Source organism: Heterocephalus glaber, unplaced genomic scaffold (genome assembly GCF_053883595.1).
Source record: "Heterocephalus glaber isolate CG9 unplaced genomic scaffold, H.glaber_assembly_v1.0 deba00001569, whole genome shotgun sequence".
Taxonomy (NCBI): Eukaryota; Metazoa; Chordata; class Mammalia; order Rodentia; family Bathyergidae; genus Heterocephalus; species Heterocephalus glaber.
The window spans coordinates 3,095,745-3,117,761 of record NW_028258354.1 but is presented as its reverse complement, the minus strand read 5'-3'; the positions used below and the strand labels follow the sequence as shown (position 1 = coordinate 3,117,761).

Sequence of the window (22,017 nt, the reverse complement as noted above, 5' to 3'; positions counted from 1 at the left end):
CTCCGGCTTTCCCAGCCATCAGAGTGGGGAGGACCCTCTCCATCCCTCCCTGCCTTCGGCTTTCCGTCCCCCAGGCTCTTGCCCAAAGCCCTTCTCCAATCCAGTTGACGTTCCTTGTCTTTTCTACTTCCAGGGGCCGCGCCAGCTGCTGCCTCCATGCCGCTACTTGGTCACTGTGGGCAGGCCCCTGCCACCACCATCACTTTCCAAGACTGTGACTTTTCTGCCTGGTATGGAATTTCATCAAGCCCAGCCCAGGGCTTCCATATTCCTGGGGTTCAGTGAGCATTGTTTGCCTGAAGCTTTGAGTTCTAGAGCCACCAAAGACCTATTTTAACAGCTTGAATGTGGCTGTCTGACGAGTGAAGCAATCACAAAGCCAGAAGAAGCCTCCACAGCCTCTGACTTCTTCCCCTTGGTTCCCCTCAGCCTGGAAGGGTGGGGCAGGGTTGGAGCCTACCTCTCCTACTCCTGAATCCCTTATGTGGGCTACCAGGGGCAGCTTCCGCCACCCCCTCAGCCCACCTCTCCCACCCCTGGGCCCGAGGCTCACTTCTGGCACTCATCCAGCACGAAGGCCCTCGGGTGGTCATCTCCAGACATGGTGATGACAGTCTCCCGCTCGAAGGCCCCTGGGCGGGTCTGGTCCACAGTGTGACGGGTGATGGTGGACGTTGTGTAGCTTGTCCAGTACAGAGTGTCCCAGCCACGGTGATAAGCCAGGCCTTCCACAGAGCCCACGTCTGTGAAGAGACAGGAGTGGCGGTGCGTCAGGAGGGGCCAAAGAACAGTGCCAGAGGGGCAGCCTGGGTAGGCGCTCAAGAGGACGATGTGGGGTGCCCGCTCCTTGGTTAGAAGGGGAGGTGTGGGGTGGGGAGCATATAGGGTGTAGCACAGGGGGCTAAGCCCCAACTTCTCCCATACCACCCTCATATCACCCACCCGAATGACCTGCGGCCACTCTCCCTGTCCCCAGTCCCTGCTCTCGGCCAACCTGGCTTGTGTGTGCTCACACTGTTTAGGAGCTCTTCTGCTCACTTGAGTGCAATGTGGATTTCAGTAAATTGAATCCTACTTGGGCTGGATTGGGGAGTGAGTGTCCTGCTTCATTAAAGAACTAAGTGCACAGAGAGAGAATGGTGGCAATGTGAGAGAAAGATGGGGGTTTCAGCAGCTTTCAGCTGTATGACAGTGTGGCTGCCCAAAGGCTGCACAGCCCTGTAGTCTGAGCAACAGCCTGAAGGGAGGGGCACTTCTGCCTGTCTTTCCGGATCGAGCCAGCATTGAGTTTAGCTCGGGATTCTACTTTCTTTCCTTTTCTTTTTTCCAGTGTTAAGAGATTGAACCTAGGGCCTTGCACATGTAAGCACACGCTCTACCGTTGAGCAACACCCCCAGCCTCCTGGATATGACAATTTTAAACAAATATGTGGACAGGACTTTATGGAGCAGAAAATGTCTCAGGGAAGCTGAAAGAACAAGTTGAGTCACAGGACTTGGGGCAGTGAGCTTAAAGCAGAGAGACATAGTGGCCCAAATAGCTGAAAGGCTGTCCTGTGATGACAGCATTGTGGCTGTGACTTCTCTTGTGGTGCACAAGCCACTCCCCTGTGGGAGCTAAGCCTTCACAAGCAGCATCCGGGATCCTGTCTTCTGACACAAGGGAGAAAGCCCAGGACTGGCAACAGCAGCCAGCCTGCCCAAGGCACTGAAACCCACACTCCAGAGTGTCTACAGCCTCTTGTGTGAGTGCTGCACTCATGTGAGGGGACCTCTGGCCTCTCTGGGCAGCCCTGGGGCAGAAGTAGGCCCAGTGAGGGAAGGGAGCAACTTCCAGGTAACTACAATGGTGCAATGTTAGGGACCTGGGGCAGGTAGGATTCAGAACCACGTAGCAGTGGGTGCCTGAGGCCTCAGAGTCTGTGCCAACTCGCCCCTACTTCCTGGGAAGCTCAGGGTCTGCTTACTCTCCACAATCGTGGTCCTCCCTGAGCCATCGTCGTTGATTTGCTGGATGTTCCCAAAGTGGATGTCGCTGAAGAAGATACGATTAGGGGTGCCTGGGGAGGTGCCTGCTCGGTAATCAAAGGCCAAGGCGATGACATTTTTCATGTGCTCAGGGTCTTCAAAGGGCTGCACTGGTGCATTGAGGTTGCGCTCATCCGACAGGTGGATGCTCTTGAGGATGGTGCGCTCCGAGTATAGCAGGTAGCCAGCATACTCACGACAGGATGCCCCATCTTCTGCCAGCATCCCATGGGCGCAGGCACAGGCCCGCTGCCCACTGCCCCGGTACAGACACAGCTGCTGGCAGCCACCATTGGCCACTGCACACACGTTGGTGCCTGGAGGAGGGGGTGACAGAGGGCAGGGCCTGCCTTGGGGAAGGGCTCACTTGACCAAGTGCCTCAGTCATTTAGGCTCAGGTGGAAGCTCCATGTGGGACCCTCCTCTGCCATAGAATCCTCAGCTCAGACAAGCCTCGAGACCCCAGTGCCTAACATGTAGATCTGTCCTAAATCTCACCCTCTGCTCCCCAGCCCAGGGGCTTGGGAATCACTGGAAAATGCCCCTGTGGGTCCAACCTCTCTGTACCTCTCGTATTCCCGGACAGGATGTCCCTGGTCACCTCCCCTCCTTTGACTCACCTTTCTGCCGGTCCCGGTTGAAGACTTTGATGTCTTTAAGCTGTACTCCAATGCCAGTTCTCAGGGGAACAGAGTCTGTGGCATTGTCTTTGCTCCCACGCTTGATGGAGCCATTGGCATGAGTCCTGGGGGAAGGGAAGGGAAGGGTAGGGCAGGGCAGGACAGGGCAGAACAGGGTATTGATGGAGCCAGCAGGGAGTGAATACACACCAGGAAAGGGCAGAAGAGATTCCCACCTGTCACTCCAGTAGATGAAATCCTCAAACACAGACACTGAAAACATGTCCATGTTGTTGCTAGACAGGACCACCTCGCGGTTCTCACCGGTCTCCAGGTCTATGCGCTCGATCTTGTCTGTCCGGGCATCACACCAGTACAGCTTCCCATCCTGCAGGCCACAGGCACCCATTGCACCCCAGGGCCACACTCCCCACCAGGTGGCAGCCAGAGTTTGGGCTGCACTAGGCCATCAGTTCACTGTCCTCCTCATTCCCGCTTCCTTCAAATCTTACTGCCCTCTGACCTTCGGAGATGCAGCCCTAGGTATCCCTCCCTTCCTCATTTCTGAGTGACTCCCATTGTCCCTGGGTGGTGCTGGGCTAGAAGACTCCATGACTGCCCCCCGCCCTTGTCTTCAGGGCAGACTCTGGGGGATCCAGCCCATCAGCTCCAGCGCTGAGCCCACATCCAAACCTGATAGTCCACTGAGATGCCGTTGGGCCAGCTGATGCTGACATTAACCAGCACTACTCGTTCTGTGCCATCTAGGCGTGACCGCTCAATGCGTGGGTACTGACCCCACTCAGTCCAGAACAGGTACCTGTAGGGTGGAAGTGGAACTGAGGGTCAATCCCCACAGCATTCAGGAAATGGAGCCCCATCAGTGGGGCTGTGGCCAAAGTGACAGGGTCAGACCAAGCCAGCTCCTCACCCCTTCTCTGGATGGACAGTGATGGCCCGGGGCTTGTCTAGACCCTGGGAGATGACCACATAGCGGAAAGAACCATTGAGCCGTGCAACCTCAATGACATCAAAACCTTGGTCTGTCCAGTAGATGTTGCCTGAGGAGGAAGTTGGTGGGGCTCAGAGAGGTTGGTGGGGACACATGCCCCCAATTCCCTTCACAGCCCCCGACCCCTGGCAGCTCCCCATTGGCTCTTGCCTACTTTCCCCTCTCTTCCTGAGACCCCGTGTTCCCTCTAGTCCTCTCCTACCCAAGGCCCACTGCTCACCTGCAATCCAGTCCACTGCAATGCCCTCCACACGGCCAATACCATTGGTTACCACGTCCTCACGCCATGTCTGGTCCCGCTTGGCTCGGCTGATGGTACTCAGGCCCATGTCCACCCAGTAAATGGTGTCATTTTCTGAAGGTGGAGGAGCCAACATGGGGATGCTCAACAAGATGGAGCTCGGTGGGGTCAGGAGGTGAGCAGGTGCTAGAGGTGCCAGGTGCTCGGAAAGGAAGATTGTGGGTAGGGGTGGGGCAGCAGTGATAAGCGTTTCCCCTCGAGCCAGTACAGGTAGCCTCTCCGTGACCTCAGAGCATGCCACCCCCAAGCTCCTGGGTCATTTCCAGTATCCCACACCCCTGGTCCTTGATGCTAAATGGCTTACCTGCATGGAAGTCAATGCCGACAGCCAGCGAAGTCCCCGACACTGGGACCAGGGCATCTGACTTGTCACTCGGATCCAGGGGGATTCCCCGGATTCCCTCATGCACAGAGTACAGGAGAAAGGAGCCCACACCTGAAACACAAGCATACTTCAGTCACGGGCCTTGCTTGTACTCCTTCAAGTTTGGCTTGTGTCACTCTCAATCTGTTATTCTCTGCTTCCCCCTTGATGTCTTCCCCCACCCATGTCCCCTACCTGCAATACACACACACCGTGGACTGAGGCCCGGGGCTTGGGCGGGGGAAGCTCACTCAGCTGCTGGGGGTGGGGGGGTCCGTGGGGGTGGGGTGGGGTGGGGTGGGTGGAACCACCTGCAGGACCCCCAAGCACCACAAGAGGGCAGCAGAGTTGCAGATTTCTCTCCCCACGTGCTGCATCTGCCATCTAAAACCCTGCACCCTCAAAGGCCCTCAAGGAGAGTCTGGTAGGTTCAGAGCAGACAACCAGGACTGCATGAATCCAAAACCTAGATTTCCAATTTGGCACTCAGCATAATCTTAATTTCCTCTTTGTCCTCCCTTTGTTCTATGACAAACCCTTTCCCCACATCTGAAACTCAACTTCCCAGAACATGTTTCCTGTTACCACCTTTCCCACTTAGGAGGCATCTCAATATCCTTCCCTGCCTCTATCCCTTTGTTACAAATGTGTTCTCCAATGGATCCCCCCCCCCCCCAAATGGGCCCTGGTTGCTCAAGATCTGTGAAAGGGAGATGAAGGGTTGGTCAAGAGAGTTTTGGAGGGCAACCCATTTGGGACCCCTCCTGTCTCTTAGGAGCTATTCTTGCTCCACATTCCTATTCCCCAATAAATTTTCCTACTAACAAGAACAACAACAACAACAACAACAACAACAAAGACAGAGTTTGGAAACCCCAAGCATTGGAGTTCTCTCTTGAAAAATTCTTGGTGCACATAAGCATATTCAAGGCTCTGAGAGGTTATGCACTATAGAGCACTTTTCAACTTGGCTCAACCCAGCGAGTTTCTTCCTGTAACATCAACCCACATCAAAGAGGGAGATCCCTGAGAATGCACTTTGGGAAATACTATCCTGGGGCAAGCTCATAAATCAGTTAGCAAGCTCTTGTGAAATGTCTCTGAGTCTCAGCCTTCCCTTCACCCCATTTGCCCAGCCCAGCCCAGTCTTTGTGTGAACAGCAAACTGGTCTAACTGCCTCCGTTCTCCCTCCCTCCCTGTGGGCTCCCTGCCTCCAGGTTCATCTCCCCTAAACATCCCTTTCCAGGCACTCCTGTCTGAGAGTCCACAGGAGCCCTGCCCTGCTTTATCGCCAGGAAGATGTGGCTGGAGGGTAGGAAGGAAGGGTCAGGTTGGAAATTTGGGCCCAGGTGGGGTGGGGAGATTAGGCACTGACCCTCGCAGGCCTGCTGGCCGCTCCGGAGGCTGTATCCAGCAGTGCACATGCAGGAGCGGGTGGTCTCCGATGTGGGCAGGCAGAGCTGGGAACAGTCACCGTTGTTGACACTGCAGGGGTTGGTACCCTCACGGTCTGGGGGAGGGCAGGAGGCACAGAGAGAGTTAGGTGGCCTTCGTGGGGACCTCAGAGTCAGACTCAGGCTGCTCAGGACAAGATGGTTGCTGACTCAGTGGTGTCACCACCCAACCCAACTCTCAGGTCTCCTGTCTTCCCAGCCCCCTGGACCTTGTGACCAGGCTGCTGTGAGCCTTTATGGTGCCTTTGTGGGGATGAGGAAAAGGAGCCTCTATGGGTGGTGAGCAGAGCCTAACACTTTGGTCCAGGCCACCCCATGCCCCACCATTCTGGCAGGCTGCTCCTAGTGGCCACTCTGAAGCCCCTCTCTCGTTCCCATCCCTGTTGCCTCTGCGCCCTGGACACCCTGTCCCTCACCCCCACTGCCTACCCAGCTGGATGCTCTCATCGTAGACTTTCATGTGCATCACCAGTGTAGTGCTGTTTCTCAGGACCACGGACCCGGAGCCGTCTGCCTTGTTGCACGTGCCCATCTTCTCTGACACCTGATCTGCCCACCACAGCTTGTCTCCTGGGGGGGCAGGAGGGGGGAGCCTCTTGACAAGGCTCCACAGCCAGCTCTCCTGAAGGCTCTGTGGCTCTAGACAAGTGGCCACCTCCCACACAGTCCAGCCAGCCTGCCTAGCTCCCCTCCTGGCTCCCCTGTGGGCCCTCACCCATGATGGCCAGGGCAGTGGCCTTGCCCAGCTGGCTCCGCATGGTGTCGATGATCTCCAGCCCGCTCCCATCCAAGTTGCAGTGGTTGATAGTGTGGTTCCCAGAGCTGATCCAGTACAGTTTGTTCTCTGGGAAGTCGATAGCCAGTCCTGGAAGAGAGGGTGTCACTGCCAGGGAGTGAGGGAGCCAGAGCTCTGGGAACCCGTCTAGGAAGGGTGTGTAGCCCTGGGGGAGGGTGGTGAGGACAGGCATTGAGCCGGGTGAGGGCTGAGGGGAAACTGAGGGCCCGGGGAACATCTCCTAGTGAAGGAACTCGGGAAGGGCTGAGGAGCAGGCAGGCTCGTACCTACAGGGCCCTTCTGCCCACTGAAGAGCAGGGTGCGATTGCTGCCATCCATGTTGGCCATGCTGATGTTGTCACCATCGGTCCAGTAGAGCTTCCTGGGGAGGGTCCCAAGAGAGGAGGGTCAGAGTGCTCTTTTTCCCAGCCCCACACCCATGTCCCTCAACCCTGGGCCTTGGACTGACCCATGTAGTGGGTGGACAACCAGGCCGTGGGGCTGCTCCAGCCCCTGCACCACTGCGTTCTTGAAGGAGCCATCCAGCCGGGCTACGTTGATCTGCTTTTTGTTGGTGTCATAGCTTGTCCAGAACAGGTTTCGGGACACCCAGTCCACAGCCAGCCCATGGGCATTTGGCAAGTCTGGGGACACAAGCAGGGAGTTGGTGGCTAGGTGTCTGCAGGGCATGTGTCAAGTGAGGAGCCAGTGTGGTTTCTGGGTTTGGGGACTAAGAGGGAACAGGAGTTGGAAAGGGACCATCAGAACCAAGTGTGCACAGGAGCGGGGGGCTAGGGACCAAGCCAGGAGCAAGGCTCACAATAGGTGGTGTGGTGTGGGGGGTTCTGGGGCTGGGTCAGAACCTGCAGAGACGACTGTCTCTACGCCTGTGCCATTGATGAAGGCTCGCTTGATGGCCTGTGTCCGCACGTCGGACCAGTAAACACGCTGCTCTTGGGCATCGTAATCCAGCACCGTGACGTTGTCGATGTCAGGCACCGTGAAGGAGATGATGTAGTTGTAGTAGGGGGCGTCCAGGTCCACACCCCGGATCTCCATCTGACGCGCATACAGCAGGAACTTCTTAAACTCTGTGGGACACAGGGCTGGTCACTGAGGGCTTCCCACCCACAGCCCACGTTTCCTGTCTGCTGCTGGCCCTTGGCCATGAGGGAACAGCCCCTTATTGTAGCTTCTCCCTACAGTGCTCATTTCTGGAGCATTTCCTTCTGGGATCCTCTCAACTGGGACTCTACCTTCATTTAACACTAGGGACCCGGGGGCCTCAGACTTCCCCTTTAGCCTCAGTTTACCCCTTCTCTTGCGCGGGCCTCCATACCGTAGCAAGTGGTGTTGTCCTTGTGGAGCTTCATGAGGTGGGGGCAGGCACAGGAGACAGTGCGGTTGTAGTTGATGAGGCACAGGTGGGAGCAGGGGCCCCGGCCCCCATTGGCCTCACATGGGTTGGGAGCTGGAGCAGTGAGGAAAGAGAAGCAGCAAGAACGTCCTGTGACTTGTGGTCCCTACTGCGCCTTTCTCACCTGGGCTATGCCCTCCTCATCCACTCTCACCCTCCTTGCTCCTCCTGCTGTTATACCCTCCTCTGTCGCTCAAGGGTGACCTACCCTGTTGTCCCAACATAGCCCCTTCCCCTCCTGCTGAAGTGGCTGCTGGCTCCTTTCTTTTTTAGTATATGTGCTGCTGAAGCGAGCACTGCTGGCTCCTTTCTGGCTGCCTGCAAGGCCCCAGGCCCCTTACCCATGGGCTGCCGGGAAGGGTGGTACACTTGCAGGTCGAAGGGCTGGGTATTGGTCCTCTGTACCACAGTGACATTGTGGCCAGTCCACTTGTTGGCCTTGGCCAGCGTGTTTGTTCGCCAGTCGGTCCAGTACACCTCTCCCCCGTACAGCGTCACTGCAAACGGGTGGGACAGGAACTCGTGTCCCCGAAGCACCTCCATGTGGCCGGAGCCGTCGTAACGGGCTGAGTAAATGGCATCTGACCTGAGAGTATGGTTGGGGCAGAGTGAGGATGCTGGTGCCAGGGCTGCCCGCCCTGCCGTGCCCTGGCCCATAGGCCTCCTGTCTGAGCACACCGGGGCACTCCTGCCCCCCAAGCCCTGCTGATGGCCAAGAAGACAGACAGAGGACCACAGCTTGGGAACCCAGCAGGTCCAGGTTCCTGCCCTCTGAGCCGGATCCCCAACCCCTACAGGGGTCTTCTGGACCACATCTCCCCAGGACTGTCATTGGCACCAGCTTTGGTGACATGAGAAGAGGTGCCTCTCTGGCCAGACCAACTAGGAAGCTGTGGGCAGACATCACCTGGCAGAGGGCACAGAGTGTAAGCAGAGGGGAGAGTAGAACTTGGATCCCTGAGGATGACAGCTTTACTTCTGCCCTCTCTTTCCAACCCTTAGCCTGAGCCCAGCCTCTTCTTCCCCAGCCCTCTTCCTGGGCTACTGGGTCCTTTGCACCTGTATCTGGCTCTGGATCCCCTGAGCCCTCACCTCTCTCATCCCTGCAGGTGCCAGGCCCCTTCTCCCCATACCTCCCCATCCCCAGAGGCATGGTGGAGGGCATTAACCTGGCATCGATCCAGAGGATACGCTTCTCCAGGTAGTCCACAGTGAGCCCATTGGGCCAGCCCCCAGAGCCTGTTTCCCGGTGGACGGTGCGGCGTCCGGCCCCACTCATGGAGGCAGCCTCGATTCGGGGCAGGCTGGCATCCCAGTCTGTCCAAAACAGGATCCTAGGGATTGGGGAGAGGTCAGGGGGGCCAAAGTTGGGGCCCTATGGTAGGACCAGAGGTGAAGGGCGGGAGGGGCTAATAGCACGAAGGAGACAGGTACGCCTGGCATCTGAATGGGACTTTGGGGGACCGCAGGCCTAGAAGAGGGCTGGGGAGGGTCCTCACCCATCCCGGGGATCCAGCGCAATTGCCCTTGGGTGCTCAATGTCACCGGCCAGCAGGGTGGTCCGGAGGGTCCCATCCAGCTTGGCCACCTCGATCTGGTCCAGGTTACTCTCCACCCAGTAGATGTTGCCTGCAATCCAGTCCACAGCCAGGCCCTCGGGTGTGGCCAGGCCATACTGAATTACCACCTCGAAGCTGGTCAGGGCTAGAGGAGGAGAGTTGTGGAGGTCAGCATCTCTTCGGGTGGGTGGAGTGACATTCGGCCCCTAGGTGCTTCCGTCACTCACCCTAAGCCCTGACTTCTCTGCCCATACCTCTGATGAGGCCAGATGCAACCACGGGGCTCCTGACACCCCACTGTCCTCACCCAGGCCTTTATCAAGCCTGGAGTGGTGCAGCCACCTTTTGCATGCAGCTCTCTGATGGGCTAACAGGATAGGAGGTCAGAGCAGAGGGTGGGGCTTTGGGGGACAGACCTGAACTCAATATGAGGAGGACAGAGGTTTCTAGAAGTAACCCACCCATGCTAATAAATATCTATGTACTATGTACCTCATGATTTTAGAAGCTATTGCTTGCTATGAATATTATCACAGTTTACAGAGTCATTCCCTTGCTGATATACATTTGAGATGGTTTTGATACTCCTCTGTTACAGAGAATACAAATTCCTCTAGTAATATCTGCCTCTGCTGAGTTTTTGGTCAGAGTTATCTTCTCAAGGACCTCTTTGCAGTTTTTTTTTTTTTTCAGTAATGAGGAACGAACTCAGGACCTTGCACTTGCAAGGCAGGTGCAGTGCCACTGAGCTAAATCCGTGGTTCCTCTTTGCACAATTTAAAAGCCTTTTTTTCCTTCAGCACTGGGGATTAAAAATAGGGCCTACACACTGAGATATATCTGCAACCCTTTTTTGTATTTTTTATTTTGAGATGGAGTCTCACTAAGTTGCTAAATTGCCGAGGTTGGGCTTGAACTTGCAATCCTCCCAGAGTGCTAGGATTACGGGTGTGCATTACCATCTCCATCTCCAGCCTTAAAAAAGCTAGTGTTGATCACTCCTGTGACTCCATCACCCTGGAATACAGCAGGGATAGATACTCAGCCTGTGATGGTTCAGGCTGCCAGGCAGAAGGCTCAGGTATTCTACCCCACATGGCTTTTTCCTTTTGAGCCTGCAATTCTGGGACTTGGGAGCCAAGTTCCAGGCCACTCCAGAGAAAGGCTGATCATTTTGTTAATTATCAGGCTGGCAGCTCTGCTGACTATAATTATGGGGCATCGGGCACTGAGACCCACAGCAAAATCTAACCCAATTACAGGAGTGTGGGGGATGGGAAGCTAATGCTTCTGCTTTGCAGCCACTTGGATCTAGGTCTGTGGCCCTGAGCACCCAAGTGCTCCATCTGTGTGCAACCGTGGCATCAGTCCCAGGCAGGGCTGGGCAGTCACCTCCGTTGTCCAGCAGCTTCCCGCGATAGATCTTGTCCTCCACCACGTCAGTCCAGTAGAGGGCGCTCTGGCTGAGGTGAAAATCCAGGGCGATGGTGTTGCGCAGGCCAGGCACCAGGACACTGTAGTCCCCTTTTTGAAGGTCGATGCGCCGGATCTCATGGCGGTTGGAGAAGATGATGAATGGCTTAAAGGGGTCTGAAGGAGGAGGGATGTGATGGGATCAGTGAGGGGCTTGCTGCCTCTGTGCCACCCTGTCTGGGTGCAGGAGGGGCCCTTTGGGCCTGGCACTGGGGCCCAGAGAGAAAAACCAGCCTTTGGCATTTGGCCACCCACACCCAGACCACTGCAGCTCAGGGCCCTGCCTCGGCCTGCCTGGCTTCCCTGCACTGTGTCTTACCCAGGCTGCGGCAGCTCTCGCCATCAGGCTCCAGGACCCAGCCTTCATAGCAGGAGCACTTCACACTGAACTTGTTCTGGTCACACTTCTGGCTGCATTTGAGGTGCTTCGCACAGTAGCTCTGGATCTGGCAGGTGTGGTTGTCGGAGCCCAGCTCCATGCCCAGAGGACATGAACACACAATGCCTTCCCCAGGTGCCACGGAGCAGTTGTGGCTGCAGCCACCATTATTCAGAGAGCACTGGTCTAGGGTAGGAGGCAGGCAGGGGACAGGTCCAGGGTCAGAACCTGGGAGGAGGCAGGGCCATGGCCCTTCTGGGCTCCAAGTTCTGCGCGGCCCAGATCAAGCCTGGAGCCCAGCCAAGGCCCTTTCTCCATTCCTGCCAAGTCTCTGCCTCAGCTTCCCAAGTTCCTCCAGGACCAGGGTTGGAACCCTGGCACTTGGCATCTGATGCCAGCCCTCCCCTTCTCCCCGTATCTCTCTGATCTCTATTTGCCTGTCCCTTCTTGGGTCCCTTTCCTGGGAGGGTCCTTAGTTCAGGCCCCTTTTTCCTGCTCTTTTCTGACTTGGGGTATCTGGGGTGGGTATGGTGGGTAATGTCCCGCCTGGGGCCCTCTGACACACCCTGGAACCTGCGGGCCGGACTGACAAGCTGTTGGCAGGCTCTGGGCCAGCCCCAGCCGGCCTTATTTTCTGCTCCTCGCCTTCCCAGGAGCTGGGTGCCTGCCTGGGTGCTGACAGGGGATAGATAAGGCTGCTCTCCTCCTTCCCCCAAATCATACCATGCGGCCTACTTTGACCCCTGAACTTCCCTAACCTTGTTTCTTCACATCTTGAATGTGTACCCTCCTCCCCCTAACTTCTCATTCACTCCAAGTTCTGCCTGTACTTGAGAACCCAGTGAAATCCCTGCCTCCTCTGGAAGCCTGTGCTGATCATCACCACTGAACGCCAAGGGCTTCATCCCTCAAGCCTGCACCTCCTCCTCTGCAGCAGAACTGTGGGGAGGGGCCTGTAGGCAGGGGTGCACTGTACAGTCTCCACCCTGCTTTAGGAGCAGTGTGACCTTGGACAAGGTTATTTAAGCTCTCCTGCCTTTATTTTCTCTTCTGTAAAATGGAGATGTAATAGCCCCCACTTTGCAGGGCTGGTTTGTGATAAATGCTATAAAAGTGTGAGATGTTTCAACACAGGGTGCTGGTGACCACTCTGGGTACTGCTGGGTCCCAGTTCCAGACCCCTCCCCACAGACCTGCCCTGGTCTGGTCTCCTCCCAGTGCCCCTGGCCCAGGGGCCAGGCCCGGGCCTCACCGCAGAGCTCGCCCTCATCTGAGCCGTCTCCACAGTCATCATTGCCATCGCACAGCTTGTCGGGGGCCAGGCAGACTGAAGTGTTGTTGGCACAGGGGTGCGAGGGTGGCCTGCAGGCCAGGGACTCACAGTTCTCCTCGTCTGAGTTATCCTCACAATCACTGTCACCATCACACACCCACGCTTTGCTGATGCACCGAGCTGAGAGATGGGTAGAGAATGAGGGGCCAGGCTGGGGAGTGGGAGTCTCTATGCCCTTCTGCCCAGGCCCAGTGAGCTTCTCTAACAGGGTCAAGGCTGCAGTGCCCTGGGTTCACTAGGAACTCTGAGGCTTTCTGTCAAATTCACATAGTCAACAATGAGGGTAAGACCCTGGGCCTGTCTCAGCAGGAAGTGCTGAGGGTTTTGGTTCCCAGGATCCCTTGTGCAGGCCTTAACTTCTTCCTGTCTTCCCAGTGAATGATGCACAAGCTCTATCTGTGTTGTTCTGAGTCACACTGTCCCCACCTTACACAGCAGTGTTGTCCCCCTTGCCACTGCTCTCCTGTCAGTGTGATCTCCTCCTGCCCATGTTGTCCCATTTCGGGCTCTCTCCAAACATCTTTTTCACCTGAGTCCTTGCAGCCAAATTTGACATTTGGGTCACAGACGTGGGTCACTCCCTCACAGCTCTTCTCATCACTGGAGTCCATGCAGTCGGTGTCTCCATCACAGTGCCACCGCAGGGGGATGCATAGTCCATCCAGCCGGCACTGGAACTCATCAGTGTGGCAGCCTCCAGGGGGCCTTGTGGCTGCAGGGAAACAGGGGAGGGCATCAGGAGGGGAGGTGAGCTCCAGGTCAGCCTCCCCAAGCCTTCCTGCTATGCCCAGCCTAGGGCTCTGAGCTGAGGCAGCCTGGAGAGTCCTGGGCCTGCTGATATCCTTAGGAGTGCAAACTCAGGGAGAGTCAGATGTTGTACCTCCAGGGACCCCACAACCATGTCATCTAATCTCTTGTTTTACACATGGGATTTCTACTGGACAAGCAATTTGCTGGGCCAGAGCTCAAGTGGCTCCCACCTTAGCCTCTGTTTCCTTCCTTCATCCCACACAGAGGTACTGAGTGCTGGCTGTGTACCAGGCACTGTCCCAGGTGCTGCCAGTGACTAAGACAGTCCTTGCTTGCCCCTGTGCAGTTTGGTTCTAGTGGGGAGAGAGACAATGAAGACACAAGACACAGGTCCAGAATGTAACTGCAGGTAATGATGAATGTCATGGGGGACAAAGCCACATAAAGGTTTGAGTGGGCTGCTAGGATACTTCAGATAAGATGGTCAGAGGAGGGCCAGAGCAGGGGCCTGAATGAAGGGAAGATAAGGCACAGGGTCACCTAGAAGCACACTCCCAGTAGAGGGAAGAGCCAGGGCAAAGACGGAGGCAGCACTCTGCTGGGCATATTCAAAAAATGCCCAGGAGGCTGACAGAGCTGGAGTAGATGGAAGGGGAAGACAAGAGGTGGGAACACAGGTCAGAGGTGAGGAGGGGGTCGCCACTTATTCACCTGCTCCGGGAGCCAGTGCAGGCCAGGCTGCAGCAGAAATACCACCCAAGGGGAAGCAGACGGCCGGGTGCCAGGCTGAGCCTCCCACTCAGGCGGCCACCGTGTGTCCCACTCCCCCACCCTCCCGGTCACAGGCATGGCTGCCACTCTCTTCTTGTGCCTGGACCTCAGCAGCAGCTCTAAGCTGACTTTCCTTCCTTAGGGCAGCTGAACCTATTGTCCTAAAGCCCCTCCTAACATCATATCACCTTCCAAAGGTGTCTCCCAAATCAGGCCTTTCCTTACTTGCTGCCGCCACCATAGTCTTGCCCCTTCAGGAACACCCTCCTTCCCCACTGTGCCACTGCAAGCCTCAATCTGATTGGCCCACCTGGCCCCACCATCACCCTATAAAAGTGCTCAGTCTGCCCTCTCAATCTGTAACTAATGGGCCCTCCAGGCCAAGCCATACCCTACTGAAAGTCCTTCCCTCTCATTCCTTTACCCCCAGTCTAATACCTCATCAGGGCCCCGTTCAAACCCACCTCCTCCTGAATGGTCCTAGGCCATCGGGCTCAGAACCACAGTTAACCATCACTATCAAGCCAAACACCTTGATCCCATGTGCCGGGTTTCACATATCTCATTTCATTTCACAGAGGAGGCCCGGGCTCAGAGGAAGCTGCCTGTCCTGTCTGCCTGGCTTATGAAGAAGGGCCAGGAGTTCTTCTCACTCTACTGCAAAGCCTTTTTAGGATGTCAAGGCACTAACCTCTGTCCCTGTCACTCAGTCCTTCCTAGAGATGGCCCCGTAGACTCAGACTGTTTCCTGACCTCCCTGTGAGTTCTCGGGTCCCCCATCTTGGGCTGGGATTATGGTAGATGCCCAATGGCGTTCAGTACTATCCCTCCCTGTGAAGAAATGTGCCTTAACTCTCAAAGGCAGAGGTGGCAGGCTGGTACCTTATGGGCCAGATGAAGCCTGCATATTTTGGCCTGCAGTATTTAAAAATTGTTTTTAAATCAACTGTCAGTTTTATGGGTTGAACTGTGTTTTCTAAAAAGATGCTAAAGTCCTAACCCATGATACCTGTGAATGTGGCCTTATTTGGAAATAGTTTCTTTGCAGATATTCAACTTAAAATGAAATCATTAGGGTGGGGCCTAATTAAGATGAGTGGTATCCTTATGTAAAGATGAAATCTGGACCCAGCTAGATACACTCAGGGAAGACACCATGTTAAGGTGAAGGCAGAGATGGGTGAAAGCATCTACATGCCAAGGAATGCCAAAGGTGGCCAGCAAACCAGTGGGAGGAAGCAAGGGGACAGGCCTGAACAATGTCTCTCAGCCTCAGGGGGAGCAGCCTCGCTGGCAGCTTGGTCCTGGACTTTTAAGCTTCAGAGTGGTGAGACAGCATATTTCTATTGTTTAAGTCACTCCATCTGGGCCGGGGATTTAGCTCAGTGATGCCGTTGCTTGCCTTGCAAGTGCAAGGTCCCCAGTTCGATCCCCAGTACCGAAAAAACTAATATGCCAGTGTTAAAAATCTGATACATTTCACGTAAAAATCTGCATTTCTTACTTTTCTAGAAGCCAGGTCAACCTTGAGTTTGCAGTTCTCCGTGGTAACAATCAGAGCTAAGAAACAAACATCTAGTGGGGGCCTGTGAGTTCAAGGAAACTCAGCCCCGGTGTCCCCCAGAGGGCCTGGACATCTGGGTATCAGGAGCGTCAGGGAGCCAGCCCCTCTCTCCTTTGGTTCCCTTGTGCTCACTCATCCCTACCTGTTAGCTTCCCTTTTTCAAGCTACTACTTGCCAAAAACAACCCTGTTCAGAGTGCTTTTCATGAGTGAGCTCATTAAACCCCCATATCAGTACTGTGATGACAGTGCTATTATTACCGCACCTTGCAGAGGAAATTCAGAGGCCTGGGGAGATTGAATCACTTGCCCAAGGTCACTCAGATAATATGTTGCAGAGCTGGAGCTTCATCCCCAGGCCACCCAACTGCAAAGCCCATGATCTTAGCCGTGTGTAGCAATGACTTTTGGGCAATCTCCCTCTCCCACAGGACTGGAGCTTCCTGAAGGACAAGAGCTGGGTGCGGCCATCGCAGGTTCCAAGATGGGGACGAACACACAGTGCGGCAGGCATATGGCTAGATGGGCAGACTGGCTGATCCAGTGCGCATGATCTCATCCCCACCCCGAGACCCCTGGGTGCCCACCCTGGTTGGTGCAGTTGGCATGCGTCTCGTCGCTGTAGTCCCCACAGTCGTTGTCCCCATCGCAGGTCCAGTGCTCGGGGATGCAGCGCCCGCTGTTGCACTTGAACTGGGTGCTAGAGCAGGAGTGGCTACAGCCGGCCTCGTCACTGTTGTCTCCACAGTCATTGTCTGGAGGGAGGGAAGAAGGGGAGAGGCGAGGAGGTCAGCAGAAGCACCCTTGTCTGTAACCCTGGCTTGACCCCCTCCACCTCCTCATTCCCACCCACAGCCCACCCCAACCCGCCACTGAGAAAACAACAAACAGAACAGACACAGAAACTGCATAGACTGCAGCATGCACCATGGCCCATGGGGCAGGGGCAGGGAGATGCGTGGGCTCCAGGAGGGCCCCTCCCTGAGTCTCAGAAAGGCTGGGGTGCGGGCAGGAAAAGCTGGTTTCCCCTTTTCAGTAAGGTGTGGGAACAGGGTCTACTTGCTTCTGGGGGACAGGAAGGGGCTTCTCTGGTTTGGGAGGGTTCTCTGCTGGGCTGGGAAAGGCTTCACTGGGTCCGCCCTGAGCTTAGGCTCGGCTGTGCACCTGGCCTGGGCTGGCTCACAGGGGCCTGCCTGCCGCTGGGAAGGTCAGGGCCTCTTCTGGAGAAGGGGTCTGAATGTCCTGGTTTCTAGGGCCTGGGCTAAGGGCTGCTGAACTTCCCTCCACAGCTACAGGACACGGGGGAAGACTGGAGTTTGGCTGTTCCCCTTGGGTTGTGTTCCTGTCCCTTTTCCTATTGGATTTGCTTCTCCAACTCTCTTTCTCCACATCCTGGCCTTCTCTTTGCCACCTCTCCGTCTTCTCCTCTCCTCTGAGTGGTCCCTTATGCCCTCTCTGCTTCTCTCCCTCCACTCTGCATTTTTCCCTAGCAGCTCTGGAATGGAGGTCCTGGGGGTGCTGGGGGACAGGTAAGGCCAGCTGGGGCTCTGGGTGATGGTGCATGTGCTTCTATGCACTGACCGGCAGGCTCAGGACAGGTCTTTTCGTCAGAGCCGTCCCCACAATCCTTCTCTGAAACACAGAAACCGCCAGGGCAACCGTTGGCATGGGAGATACGGCAAGGATGAGGGCAATGTGGTGCCGACCCAACCCATCCTCACACGTGAGCCAGGGCTGGAGCCTCTGGGGCAGCACAGCACAACACAACACCACAGCGGACGTGACAGAGCCCAAGACGGGACACAGACAACAGTCACCTGTTCACATGTTTACACACTCGGTGGGCCCTGAGGCTCAGGGCTGACATCATCTGGTCCATGGCTGACTGCCAAGTGGGCTCGTGGGCCTGGAGCCCGGAGCCTGGGGTGTACACTAAGGACCCCAGGAGATGGGGGTGTGCAGGGAGAAGGGAGTCGGGCCTGGGGCTTTCCTTGTTTTGTCCCTCTGGTCCTTCTTGTTCATCTCTCCCTGGCCCCTGAGCCCTGCCAGTGGACGGGCAACTCAGGCACTTTAGGAATGGCACTAAAAGGCGTTGGGTATGGCCTCCCTTCAGTCTACCTCACCCTCACGCCCCACCACAGCATTTCTGACTCCTCTTTTCCCCAGGCCAATCCAGCAGGGCTTCAGTGCATGAAGGAATCCCAGCTTGATTCTAAAATCTCTTCCCTCCCCATCCAGGGTCTGGATGTGTCTTCTAGTTTCCCTAGGAATTGGGGGAGGTGAAGGAAGACAAGCTCTTACCATTGTCACATCTCCAGTTGATGTTAATACACCTGCCATTGTTGCAGGTAAACTGAGTCAGGGGGAAGCAGGTAGGATAGGCTGTCAGGGAGAAAGAGTAAGTGAGCAGGGTCCTCAAAATTACACAGTATCAGCCAGGTGCAGTGGCATATGCCTACAATCCTAGTGCTGTCAGAGGCAGAGGATCACTAGTTCAAGCTCAGCCTGGGCAATTTAGTAAATTAATGAGATCCTATCTCAAAATAAAAAATTAAAAAGGGGTAGGAATATGGTTCAGCATGAAGGCCCTAGATTTACTCTCCAGTACCAAAAAGCCCCCCCAAAATAACACAGCCTCTCCAGGGATTCTCACTACCCACAGCCCTTAGCCCAGTCAGAACGGGGGGGAAGGCTAGATGCTGATGCTCAGCAGGAAACCCTGCCCACTAAACCAGGCTAGGCATGACACCCGCCCTGGGCTGAGCACATTTTGTGCATGAGCTCCCTGATCCCCACATTAGAGTTGCAATATCAGTGCTATTAGTCCCATTTTACAGACAAAATTCACTGAGGCCATGGAGATCAAACAACTTGCTCAAGGCCACCAAGGTACGAAGGTGCACCCCACCCCAGGGCCAATCCAGCCCTCCTGCTGTCCCTCTCACCACAGGAGGCTGACTCATCAGAGCGGTCCCCACAGTCATCATCCAGATCGCAGGTCCAGGAGATGGGGATGCAGCGGCCACTGGCACAGGAGAACTGGTTGGGTGGGCAGGTGCGAGCTGGGGGGTGGTGTAAGTGCTTGTCATCCCAACTGTCCTTAATGGTGTTTCCTCCTCTATCACTCTCTGCCCACCTGCTGATTACTCTCTGCCCTTTGAGACCAGTATCCCTTCCACAATTATTTCTCTTGGAGAAGCTCAAAACCATCCAGGTGGTCTCACACTGGTGTCTTATCACATCTCTCCAGGGGTCTCCAGTATCCTCCAAGGAGGGGACCCACCCTGCCTCACTCATCTCCAGTCTAGAGCTGTGTGTGCCCTGTCCCCTGCAAGCCCAGCCCTGCCTGGCCGTGGAATGGGGGGGACCCCTCTTCCAGCCCAGGGCTCTGTCCCTTCTTGGGGGGATGTCTTAGATGCCCAGGCTCCTTTCTTTCTTCCCAGAGGCCCCTCTGTCTTCCCAGACCTGGCTTCCCATCTGGCCTGTCCCCCATTCCACACCTGAGCAAGTAGCATTGGACTCATCCTCACTGTTCCCACAGTCATTGTCCCCATCGCAGAGCCAGCGGTTGGGGATGCACCGGTTGTTCTCACACTTGAATCGGTCTGAGGGGCAGGTGTGCTGATCTGGGGAGGGAACAGGTCAGGAGTCAGTAAGGAGGTGAGGTCCCCAGTTCTCGGCCCAGTTCAGGCTTGGGACAGATGATATTAGAGCTGTTATCCTCTAGGCTGCTGTTCAAATGGTGGGAGTGGGGTGACTCACGGCAGAGCGCCGGGGCCTCATCACTGTTGTCCAGGCAGTCATTGTCTCCATCACATTTCCAGCGCTCCTGGATGCAGCGGCTGTTGGCACAGGCAAACTCGCCTGGCTGGCACTGGGGTGGGGGCACGTAGGATGGGTTCGCTGTGGGCACCACAGGAGTGTGAGGGCGAAGGTCAGACCCAGGTCATGGGATAGGTACTGAGCCCCCTGCACTTTTTGTTAATTTGCTATGTTTAATATTATATAGAATATAGAGTGATTGTTCCTAGCACATAATTCTTCATAAAGAAATTACTGGATGGGGCCAGGGATTTAGCTCAGTGGTTCTGGCGCCTGCCTCACAAGCGCAAGGTCCCGAGTTCAATCCCCGGTACCAAAAAAAGAAATTACTGGATGGAAGCTATGATTCTTTCTCAAGCAATATTGACATTTAGTTCACTTAATAATTTCCGTATTGTATGTAACCTGAGAGTGAAACAGCTTCCGAGAGAGCCCTATAGTTCTGTCCCTACTAAGGTAGGCCTCTCCACATCTACTCCCTGCCACCTCCCTGAGCTGTCCCTTGGAAGTTATCTTGGTAACTCTCATGGATGCATCAACACCACTGGCAAGAGTGAAGGCCCCAGAGCCTGTGGCTCCAATCCTCCTGTTCCCAGCATAGACATCAGTTAACTGCCTTAGCCCAGTATCAACAGAGTCATTCTGTCTTTTGTCTATGTTCACACTGGTAATCGAAGTCCAGGACCTCGGTATCAGCTCCAGGCCTCCAGGCCCTAGAGCTCTGCACTTCCCCTTTCTGACCCAATTCCACCCCTTTCTAATCTCTGAAATCTCCCCTGGTTCCAGGAGAGACTATTTTCTCTCCTGTACCTTAGGGACCAGAGGCCTGGAGGTTGGTGTGTGTCCTTGCTTCTTACAAGTTCTTCTTGGGTATCTATTCTCCCCCTCTCCTTTCTAAAATGTTGATTTTCACATTACTAGACTGTACCAACCTATACTTCTATGTGGCTTCCAGGCCACACCCTGCCATCATTAAGGATTTTTAGCTCCTGGCTCAGTATCACTTTCTCTACAGTCACCCCTGGCTCAGTTGTTGGTAATTTCAACATCCTTGATCCTTTCATTACCCTGGCCCTACAATTCCTTGCCCCACCCCTCTCAACCAACAGCCACACTTTCCTTCCTCCTGGCATCAGCCACTCACTCTTGCTGGACACTAAGCTCCGCTGAACCCTTTTCCTTCCTGAAATTTTGTAGTAAGGAGACCATCTGAAATACGGGAAGTGAGAAATGGGAGGGGGATGATTAAGAAATGGGCTCTGGGTCAGACTTGCTAGGTTTGAATCCCTACTCTAATTTAGGGCCTTGGTTTCTTCATCTGTAAAGTGAGATAATAAAAATGTCTTCCCTAGAGAGATGTTTTGCCTTCTCTTTTTTTTTGGTACTGGGGATCGAACTTGGGTCCTTGTGCTTGTGCGGCAGGCGACGAAACCACTGAGCTAAATCCCCGGCCTCCTTGAGGGATGTTTTAAGGAAAAACTTACTACATGGGAAATGCTTATAACAGTGTCCAGTACCCAGCCCATGTTCAGGAAATGTGGGCTGTGATTCTAACAGAAAAATGGAAACAACTTAAAAATCTAACAGTAGAGAAATGGGTGAGTAAATGGTGGGACATTTATTTAAGGGTATATATTTTAGCTCTTAAAAATGCTGCTTGTGTATTCATGACATAATATCAAGCGACAAAAGCAGGAAACAACAGCATGTGCAGCATGATTCCATTTATGAAAAAGTTTGAGCCAGGGATTTAGCGCAGTGGTTCTAACGCCTGCCTTGCAAGCGCAGGGACCTGAGTTCAATCCCTGGAACCAAAAAAAAAAAAAAGGAAAAAAAACCCTCTTGGCCAGGGATTTAGCTCAGTGGTTTCGCTGCCTGCTGCGCAAGTGCAAGGACCCAAGTTTGATCCCCAGTACCGGAAAAAAAAAAAAAAAAGAAAAGAAAAAGTTTGAGAGGAGGTTCCCCCAAAGGGGAGCAATGCTTATTTAGGGGTGGTAGAATTTGGGGTGATTTGTACTTTCTCCTTCATAATTTTCTATACCATACACTTATTTATTTTTACAATAATGAATTTACAATAATAAATGAGAATGACCCATTTTTGCTTCAATTAAAAAAAATTTTTTTTGCAGTGCTGAGGATCAAACCTAGGGCCTTAGCTACTCAGATACATCTTCAGACTCTGTCTTTATTTTTTTTAAAAAACAAGGCCATTTAAAATAATGCAATAAGAGCTAGAGATGTAACTCAGTGGTAGAGTCCTTGCCTAACATGTGCAAAGCTCTGGGTTCAATGCCTAGCACTGCAAAAATAAATAAAATAAAATAGTGTAATAATGACACAAAAAATGCTGTGACACAGATGAGCCAAAAGGGGCAGAAGATATTTTATATAC

General features: G+C 54.5%; 1 protein-coding gene across 3 annotated transcripts in view; it reads right to left on the bottom strand.

Annotated features, from left to right (window-relative positions):
• Positions 1-22,017, bottom strand: part of Lrp1 (LDL receptor related protein 1) — a 77,974-nt gene that overhangs the window by 23,124 nt on the left and 32,833 nt on the right. The window contains exons 16-43 of one of the 3 annotated variants that reach the window (XM_087192167.1): positions 19,563-19,703; positions 19,301-19,426; positions 18,746-18,862; positions 18,102-18,182; positions 17,382-17,432; positions 16,388-16,555; positions 13,246-13,428; positions 12,636-12,836; positions 11,324-11,569; positions 10,924-11,121; positions 9,472-9,676; positions 9,142-9,306; positions 8,314-8,558; positions 7,895-8,026; positions 7,419-7,646; positions 7,025-7,199; positions 6,843-6,937; positions 6,496-6,645; positions 6,210-6,350; positions 5,702-5,836; positions 4,266-4,397; positions 3,881-4,015; positions 3,580-3,709; positions 3,342-3,468; positions 2,885-3,036; positions 2,649-2,773; positions 1,968-2,345; positions 554-743 (exon numbers count right to left, since the gene is read on the bottom strand). In XM_087192167.1, coding sequence (XP_087048293.1) covers positions 554-743; positions 1,968-2,345; positions 2,649-2,773; positions 2,885-3,036; positions 3,342-3,468; positions 3,580-3,709; positions 3,881-4,015; positions 4,266-4,397; positions 5,702-5,836; positions 6,210-6,350; positions 6,496-6,645; positions 6,843-6,937; positions 7,025-7,199; positions 7,419-7,646; positions 7,895-8,026; positions 8,314-8,558; positions 9,142-9,306; positions 9,472-9,676; positions 10,924-11,121; positions 11,324-11,569; positions 12,636-12,836; positions 13,246-13,428; positions 16,388-16,555; positions 17,382-17,432; positions 18,102-18,182; positions 18,746-18,862; positions 19,301-19,426; positions 19,563-19,703 — 4,552 coding nt within the window. The remainder of the gene's footprint in view (positions 1-553; positions 744-1,967; positions 2,346-2,648; positions 2,774-2,884; positions 3,037-3,341; positions 3,469-3,579; positions 3,710-3,880; positions 4,016-4,265; positions 4,398-5,701; positions 5,837-6,209; positions 6,351-6,495; positions 6,646-6,842; positions 6,938-7,024; positions 7,200-7,418; positions 7,647-7,894; positions 8,027-8,313; positions 8,559-9,141; positions 9,307-9,471; positions 9,677-10,923; positions 11,122-11,323; positions 11,570-12,635; positions 12,837-13,245; positions 13,429-16,387; positions 16,556-17,381; positions 17,433-18,101; positions 18,183-18,745; positions 18,863-19,300; positions 19,427-19,562; positions 19,704-22,017) is intronic. The other 2 variants (XM_004861256.4, XM_087192168.1) reach the window with 2 other exon arrangements.